This window comes from Ranitomeya variabilis, chromosome 5, assembly GCF_051348905.1.
Source record: "Ranitomeya variabilis isolate aRanVar5 chromosome 5, aRanVar5.hap1, whole genome shotgun sequence".
Taxonomy (NCBI): domain Eukaryota; kingdom Metazoa; phylum Chordata; class Amphibia; order Anura; family Dendrobatidae; genus Ranitomeya; species Ranitomeya variabilis.
Genome location: NC_135236.1, coordinates 2,922,758 through 2,932,024, shown reverse-complemented (window position 1 = coordinate 2,932,024; position 9,267 = coordinate 2,922,758). Strand labels below are relative to the sequence as shown.

The following is a 9,267-nucleotide window of genomic DNA, read 5'->3' as shown; positions in this document are numbered from 1 at the left end:
TATCATGTATCTCTGTATACAGGGAGCTCCCCCTAGTGGTGGCTGCAGACAGGATCTTATCATGTATCTCTGTATACAGGGAGCTCCCCCTAGTGGTGACTGCAGACAGGATCTTATCATGTATCTCTGTATACAGGGAGATCCCCCTAGTGGTGGCTGCAGACAGGATCTTATCATGTATCTCTGTATACAGGGAGCTCCCCCTAGTGGTGCCTGCAGAATTGTATGCTCATGTATGAATATGAAGCGTCCTATAGTGGAGGCTGATGGCAGCACAAGGTTTTCATGTGAAGGATTTAGCAACGCTTAGCAGTAAATCGTGCAGCATAAAGCTATTTTTCTGAGATTCCGACTGTGTGCATATCCCCCAGAGTAGAACTGCTCAGATGCCTCCAGGGCAGATTCAAATGGACCAGTCACCAAAATACTGGACATGGAGAGCAGCTTCTGATGGCTGCACTTACTTACCAAGCCATCCCTGCAGCGGCCCTGCCCCGGTAAACACCCCCCACAGGGGTTGCTTTCCCTCACAATCCACAACACAGATGGTTTCAAATAATTCTCTTTATACAAGAAAGTCTACAATTAAAAACCAGCCCCCCGGGTGTCCCCATGTATGCACCAGCCCCTGAAAAAAAGGGGTGGAGGGGAGCAGAGTCTGTGGCATCACTCTTCCCCCGCGATCCGTGTCCTAGAGGTAGAGAGGAGGGAGCTCTGCTCGGCCCGTCCTCATTACTGGGGTGTACAGTCTCTGTCTGCAGCCGGAGGGAGTAAGGCAGAGGGGGAGGTGATGAGGGGGCACAGGACCATCAGCAGAGGGGGTCACGGGGGCTCGTCGTCACCACAGCCGATGCTGGTGAAGATTGCGACTTAGAACAGAGCGGACATCAGCCGTGAACCTGGCAGGGAAAAAAAGGAGTCAGTCTGACCTCAGTAGCCCCATTCCCACACGTCACAGACCCCACGGATCGCAGCCTCCCCCTCACAACATACGTCACTGGCCCAGACACTAACCACATGTTATAGCCTCCCCCCCATGCATCACTGGCCCAGACACCAACCACGTGTTATAGCCTCCCCCCCATGCATCACTGGCCCAGACACTAACCACATGTTATAGCCTCCCCCCCATGCATCACTGACCCAGACACTAACCACACGTTATAGCCTTCTCCTCCCCCCATGCATCACTGGCCCAGACACTAACCACACGTTATAGCCTTCTCCTCCCCCCATGCATCACTGGCCCAGACACTAACCACACGTTATAGCCTTCTCCTCCCCCCATGCATCACTGGCCCAGACACTAACCACACGTTATAGCCTTCTCCTCCCCCACGCATCACTGGCCCAGACACCAACCACACGTTATAGCCTTCTCCTCCCCCCATGCATCACTGGCCCAGACACTAACCACACGTTATAGCCTCCTCCTCCCCCACGCATCACTGGCCCTGACACCAACCACGCGTTATAGCCTCCTCCTCCCCCACGCATCACTGGCCCAGACACCAACCACATGTTATAGCCTCCCCCCCCCCCCCCATGCATCACTGGCCCAGACACCAACCACGTGTTATAGCCCCCCCCCCCCCCCATGCATCACTGACCCAGACACTAACCACACGTTATAGCCTTCTCCTCCCCCCATGCATCACTGGCCCAGACACCAACCACACGTTATAGCCTCCTCCTCCCCCACGCATCACTGGCCCTGACACCAACCACATGTTATAGCCTCCCCCCCCCCATGCATCACTGGCCCAGACACCAACCACGTGTTATAGCCCCCCCCCCCCCATGCATCACTGACCCAGACACTAACCACACGTTATAGCCTTCTCCTCCCCCACGCATCACTGGCCCAGACACCAACCATGCATTATAGCCTCCTCCTCCCCCCATGCATCACTGGCCCAGACACTAACCACACGTTATAGCCTTCTCCTCACAGCACAGGCCCAGACACTATCCACACGTTATAGCCTTCTCCTCCCCTCATGCATCACTGGCCCTGACACCAACCAACCATGCATTATAGCCTTCTCCTCCCCCCATGCATCACTGGCCCTGACACCAACCACGCGTTATAGCCTCCCCCCCCATGCATCACTGACCCAGACACCAACCAGGAGTTATAGCCTTCTCCTCCCCTACGCATCACTGGCCCAGACACCAACCAGGAGTTATAGCCTTCTCCTCCCCCACGCATCACTGGCCCAGACACCAACCACGCATTATAGCCTTCTCCTCCCCCACGCATCACTGGCCCAGACACCAACCACGCCTTATAGCCTCCTCCTCCCCCACGCATCACTGGCCCAGACACCAACCACACATTATAGCCTTCCCCTCACAGCACAGGCCCAGACACCAACCACGCGTTATAGCCTTCTCCTCCCCCACGCATCACTGGCCCAGACACCAACCACGCATTATAGCCTTCTCCTCCCCCACGCATCACTGGCCCAGACACCAACCACGCCTTATAGCCTCTTCCTCCCCCACGCATCACTGGCCCAGACACCAACCACGCATTATAGCCTTCTCCTCCCCCCCATGCATCACTGGCCCAGACACTAACCAAGCGTTATAGCCTCCTCCCCTACGCATCACTGGCCCAGACACCAACCACGCGTTATAGCCTTCTCCTCCCCCACGCGTTATAGCCTTCTCCTCCCCCACGCATCACTGGCCCAGACACTAACCAAGCGTTATAGCCTTCTCCTCCCTCACGCATCACTGGACCAGACACCAACCACGCGTTATAGCCTTCTCCTCACAGCACAGGCCACTGGCCCAGACACCAACCACGCGTTATAGCCTTCTCCTCCCCCACGCATCACTGGCCCAGACACCAACCACGCGTTATAGCCTCCTCCTCCCCCACGCATCACTGGCCCAGACACCAACCACGCGTTATAGCCTTCTCCTCCCCCACGCATCACTGGCCCAGACACCAACCACGCGTTATAGCCTTCTCCTCTCCCACGCATCACTGGCCCAGACACCAACCACGCGTTATAGCCTCCTCCTCCTCCCCCACGCATCACTGGCCCAGACACCAACAACGCGTTCTAGCCTTCTCCTCACAGCACAGGCCACTGGCCCAGACAACAACCACGCGTTATAGCCTTCTCCTCCCCCACGCATCACTGGCCCAGACACCAACCACGCGTTATAGCCTTCTCCTCCCCCACGCATCACTGGCCCAGACACCAACCAGGCGTTATAGCCTCCTCCTCCCTCACGCATCACTGGCCCAGACACCAACCACGCGTTATAGCCTTCTCCTCCCCCACGCATCACTGGCCCAGACACCAACCACGCGTTATAGCCTCCTCCTCCCCCACGCATCACTGGCCCAGACACCAACCACACGTTATAGCCTCCTCCTCCCCCACGCATCACTGGCCCAGACACCAACCACGCGTTATAGCCTTCTCCTCCCCCACGCATCACTGGCCCAGACACCAACCACGCGTTATAGCCTTTTCCTCCCCCGCGTATCACTGGCCCAGACACCAACCACGCGTTATAGCCTTCTCCTCCCCCATGCATCACTGGCCCAGACACCAACCACGCGTTATAGCCTTCTCCTCCCCCACGCATCACTGGCCCAGACACCAACCAAGTGTTATAGCCTCCTCCCCCCATGCATCACTGGCCCAGACACCAACCACGCCTTATAGCCTTCTCCACTCCCACGCATCACTGGCCCAGACGACATCAACCACGCATTACAGCTTTCCCCTCACAGCACAGGCCCAGACACCAACCACGCGTTATAGCCTCCTCCTCCCCCACGCATCACTGGCCCAGACACCAACCACGTGTTATAGCCTTCTCCTCCCCCACGCATCACTGGCCCAGACGACATCAACCACGCATTATAGCCTTCCCCTCACAGCACAGGCCACTGGCCCAGACACCAACCACGCGTTATAGCCTTCTCCTCCCCCATGCATCACTGGCCCAGACACCAACCACGCCTTATAGCCTTCTCCACTCCCACGCATCACTGGCCCAGACGACATCAACCACGCATTACAGCTTTCCCCTCACAGCACAGGCCCAGACACCAACCACGCGTTATAGCCTCCTCCTCCCCCACGCATCACTGGCCCAGACACCAACCACGTGTTATAGCCTTCTCCTCCCCCACGCATCACTGGCCCAGACGACATCAACCACGCATTATAGCCTTCCCCTCACAGCACAGGCCACTGGCCCAGACACCAACCACGCGTTATAGCCTTCTCCTCCCCCACGCATCACTGGCCCAGACACCAACTACACATTATAGCCTCCCCCTCTCATCACAGCCTTCCCCTCATCACAGACCCCACGGGTCACAGCCTCCCCCTACCCCACGCATCACTGTCCCAGACACCAACCATGCGTCACAGCCTTCCCTTCACAGCACACGTCACAGCCTTCCCCTCACTGCACGTCACTGGCCCAGACACCAACCACGTGTTAAAGCCTCCCCCACGCATCACAGCCTTCCCCTCAGCACACATCACTTGCCCAGACACCAACCACGCATCACAGCCTTCCCATCCCAAACGCATCACAGCCTTCCCCTCACTGCATGTCACTGGCCCAGACACCAACCACACATCACAGTCTGCCCCTCCCCCACGCATCACAGCCTTCCCTTGCCCTACGCGTCACAGCCTTTCCCTCCCTCACACGTCACAGAGTTCACATCTTTCCCTCACAGAACGCTTCATCAACCACATGTCACAACCTCGGGCTTCACCGCACCCACCTTAAGGCATCCAGCATAGGAAGCAGATTCAGAAGAGCCGTGTCGCTGGGATCACTAAACCACGACTTGATTGGAATCGCATTATCTACAAGAGACAGAAGAATAATGGCTCAGTGGTCGGCAGTGTGCCAGGGGAGAAGACCGGACGCGAGCTCCGTGGTCTGCAGCGTGCCAGGGGAGACGACCAGACGCGAGCTCCGTGGTCGGCAGCGTGCCAGGGGAGACGACCGGACGCGAGCTCCGTGGTCGGCAGCGTGCCAGGGGAGACGACCGGACGCGAGCTCCGTGGTCGGCAGCGCGCCAGGGGAGACGACCGGACACGAGCTCCGTGGTCGGCAGCGCGCCAGGGGAGACGACCGGACGCGAGCTCCGTGGTCGGCAGCACGCCAGGGGAGACGACCGGACGCGAGCTCCGTGGTCGGCAGCGTGCCAGGGGAGACGACCGGACGCGAGCTCCGTGGTCGGCAGCGTGCCAGGGGAGACGACCGGACGCGAGCTCCGTGGTCGGCAGCATGCCAGGGGAGACGACCGGACGCGAGCTCCGTGGTCGGCAGCGTGCCAGGGGAGACGACCGGACGCGAGCTCCGTGGTCGGCAGCGTGCCAAGGGAGACGACCGGACGCGAGCTCCGTGGTCGGCAGCATGCCAGGGGAGACGACCCGACGCGAGCTCCGTGGTCGGCAGCATGCCAGGGGAGACGACCCGACGCGAGCTCCGTGGTCGGCAGCATGCCAGGGGAGACGACCCGACGCGAGCTCCGTGGTCAGCAGTGTGCCAGGGAAGACGACCGGACGCGAGCTCCGTGGTCGGCAGCGTGCCAGGGGAGACGACCGGACGCGAGCTGCGTGGTCGGCAGCGTGCCAGGGGAGACAACGCGAACTCAGTGGGTGGCAGCATGCCAGGGGAGACAGATGCGAGCTCCGTGGTTGGCAGAGTGCCAGGGGAGACACGACGCGAGCTCTGTGGTTGGCAGCGTGCCAGGGAAGAAAATGCAAGCTCAATGGGTGGCAGCATGCCAGGGGAGACGACAAGTTGCGAGCTCCGTGGTTGGCAGCGTATGTGACATGACGGGATACGGATATGTGGGTACACATACTGATCTCGGTACCTGGATGACTGCGGTACGCTCCCGGAGAGTTGTCCAAAATGACAACACTTGACAGGTCACTGTGCACCACAGAGAGGTCTTTAATATAACTGCCCAGCTCCAGCGTGCAATGCTGAGGAGAGAGAGACAGATTACTCACTGATCCGGGAGAGGCAGCCGGAGACAGAGCCGGAGACAAAGCGGGAGAGGCAGCCGGAGACAAAGCGGGAGAGGCAGCCGGAGACAAAGCGGGAGAGGCAGCCGGAGACAAAGCGGGAGAGGCAGCCGGAGACAAAGCGGGAGAGGCAGCCGGAGACAAAGCGGGAGAGGCAGCCGGAGACAAAGCGGGAGAGGCAGCCGGAGACAAAGCGGGAGAGGCAGCCGGAGACAAAGCGGGAGAGGCAGCCGGAGACAAAGCGGGAGAGGCAGCCGGAGACAAAGCGGGAGAGGCAGCCAGAGACAAAGCGGGAGAGGCAGCCGGAGACAAAGCGGGAGAGGCAGCCGGAGACAAAGCGGGAGAGGCAGCCGGAGACAAAGCGGGAGAGGCAGCCGGAGACAAAGCGGGAGAGGCAGCCGGAGACAAAGCGGGAGAGGCAGCCGGAGACAAAGCGGGAGAGGCAGCTGGAGGCGGGAGAGGCAGCCGAAAGAAAAAGAAGAGACAGAGGAGCCCACTGAGTTTACACCCTGGAGGGCTGTTAGTAAAGGTCTACAAGAATAGCTAAGTTACTGAGAAGAGGAAGGCGTGGTGTTGTTGGCTTCTTCCATCGTAGGGTCAATGCTGAGATTCCTCCAGAATATTAGGATAAATCCCAGCTGGCGGTGGAGGGTGGCAGCCGTGGTGCTAGTGATGAAGACCCCCCTCTATTACTATACACACAGCTGGTGGTGGTGGTGGGAAGACAGTAGTGGGGTCAGTGATGATGATCCCCCCGGACCATCACTACACATCTCAGCTGGTCTGGTGGAGGGGGTACAATCACAGACCCCCAGACTGTTAATAGATACCACAGCTGGTGGTATCTGGTGGGCAACAGTGGGGTCAGTGATGATGATCCCCCCCGGACTATCACTACATATATCAGCTGGTCTAGTGGAGGGGGTACAATCACAGACGCCCAGACTGTTACGAGACACCACAGCTGGTGGCGGTGGGCAGTAGTGGGGTCAGTGATGACAATCTCCCACCTGGACTATTACCGCATACCCCAGCCGGTCCGCTTGTGTCTCACCTGTCTGTAGAAGCGCCTCCTTAGGACGCCCCGGTTATTGTCCAGTTTTTCGGCAACTGCTGATCCGTAGATCTCCATACTGGCTGTGAATACCACAAGCTCGTACCACTGACTGACCTGCAGAGAAGTCACCATTACTACTAGGGCAGAAAACATCATAATGGGGTCTTCAGACTGTACTCACCACTTCTAGGAAGAAGTCCACGTGTGGCCGCTTATGTACAAAGAACCTCACTGGATGTTTATCTATAACGACCTGTGAAGAGACGGGAGATGGTGAGTGTCGAGTAGGCGAACACCAGATGGGCGCCGAGCAAGTGCAGAGTGGGTGGGACAGCGCAGAGACGAGCAGGTGGACGGGCGCTGAGCATGTGCCGAGAGGGTGGGCGAGTGGAGCATCCACACAGGGGGCAGCATACTACTCACCTTTAGTATAAAGTCAGGGGGTGTCCCTGGACGGACAGTCGGTCGTAATACCCCATCATGATGAGAATGTATCAAGGTCTCATCTAAGTCCAAGACTAGGACCTTCTTCTTCACCTGGTCTGAAACACAAAGACAAGCAACTCAATGCAGAGGCACTACAACACCCATCAGGTACTAGACGTGAAGTACATGCTGGGGTTTGTAGTGCAGAGAAAAAGGCTCACACAATTTTGCACCCTAAATGTACAACATTGGGTAGAGGGATCAGTAATGTCCCCTCCAGGTAATCGGCAGCACCAGAGCACAGCCTTTACGGTGCAGATACGCCTCCATACTTACTGAGGCGGTTCCTGGAGGAAGGAGAAAGAGGGAGGACGTCATATCTGACTGTCTGATACTGGATGACCTGAGGAGGAAAAGCAAGAAGCACATGAGGCAAGAAGCAGCAGGACAGAGTACGAACAAAAGAATCCCCGAGAAACAACCGGCACACAGGAAAGAACAAGAATCCAGACGATGTACACATTATACTGTAAAGGAGAGGAATGTATGGGACAATCATGTCAGTACTCACCGCTCCGTATACACAAGGGGAGGACACTATATACTGTATATAATGTATAGGGTAATCGTATAATGTCAGTACTCACCGCTCCGTATACACAAGGGGAGGACACTATATACTGTATATAATGTATAGGGTAATCGTATAATGTCAGTACTCACCGCTCCGTATACACAAGGGGAGGACACTATATACTGTATATTATAGAGCAATCGTATAACGTCAGTACTCATCGCTCCGTATATACAAGGGGAGGACACTATATACTGTATATAATATACAGGGCAATCGTATAACGTCAGTACTCATCGCTCCGTATATACAAGGGGAGGACACTATATACTGTATATAATGTATAGGGTAATCGTATAATGTCAGTACTCACCGCTCCGTATACACAAGGGGAGGACACTATATACTGTATATAATATACAGGGCAATCGTATAACGTCAGTACTCATCGCTCCGTATATACAAGGGGAGGACACTATATACTGTATATAATGTATAGGGTAATCGTATAATGTCAGTACTCACCGCTCCGTATACACAAGGGGAGGACACTATATACTGTATATTATAGAGCAATGGTATAACGTCAGTACTCATCGCTCCGTATATACAAGGGGAGGGCACTATATACTGTATATAATGTATAGGGTAATCGTATAATGTCAGTACTCACCGCTCCGTATATACAAGGGGAGGGCACTATATACTGTATATAATGTATAGGGTAATCGTATAATGTCAGTACTCACCGCTCCGTATACACAAGGGGAGGGCACTATATACTGTATATAATGTATAGGGTAATCGTATGTCAGTACTCACCGCTCCGTATACACAAGGGGAGGACACTATATACTGTATATTATAGAGCAATCGTATAACGTCAGTACTCATCGGTCCGTATATACAAGGGGAGGGCACTATATACTGTATATAATGTATAGGGTAATCGTATAATGTCAGTATTCACCGCTCCGTATACACAAGGGGAGGGCACTATATACTGTATATAATATATAGGGTAATCGTATAATGTCAGAACTCACCGCTCCGTATACACAAGGGGAGGACACTATATACTGTATATTATAGAGCAATCGTATAACGTCAGTACTCATCGGTCCGTATATACAAGGGGAGGGCACTATATACTGTATATAATGTATAGGGTAATC

At 55.8% G+C, this 9,267-nt stretch overlaps 1 protein-coding gene across 2 annotated transcripts in view; it reads right to left on the bottom strand.

Annotated features, from left to right (window-relative positions):
- Window positions 1-549: 549 nt before the first annotated feature.
- CTDNEP1 (CTD nuclear envelope phosphatase 1) overlaps window positions 550-9,267 on the bottom strand; it is a 29,993-nt gene continuing 21,275 nt past the window's right edge. Inside the window, exons 2-8 of one of the 2 annotated variants that reach the window (XM_077261444.1) lie at window positions 7,855-7,921; window positions 7,516-7,634; window positions 7,274-7,345; window positions 7,090-7,206; window positions 5,882-5,993; window positions 4,775-4,859; window positions 550-899 (exon numbers count right to left, since the gene is read on the bottom strand). In XM_077261444.1, coding sequence (XP_077117559.1) covers window positions 839-899; window positions 4,775-4,859; window positions 5,882-5,993; window positions 7,090-7,206; window positions 7,274-7,345; window positions 7,516-7,634; window positions 7,855-7,921 — 633 coding nt within the window. In that variant the 3' untranslated portion in view covers window positions 550-838. The remainder of the gene's footprint in view (window positions 900-4,774; window positions 4,860-5,881; window positions 5,994-7,089; window positions 7,207-7,273; window positions 7,346-7,515; window positions 7,635-7,854; window positions 7,922-9,267) is intronic. The other variant, XM_077261445.1, reaches the window with a different exon arrangement.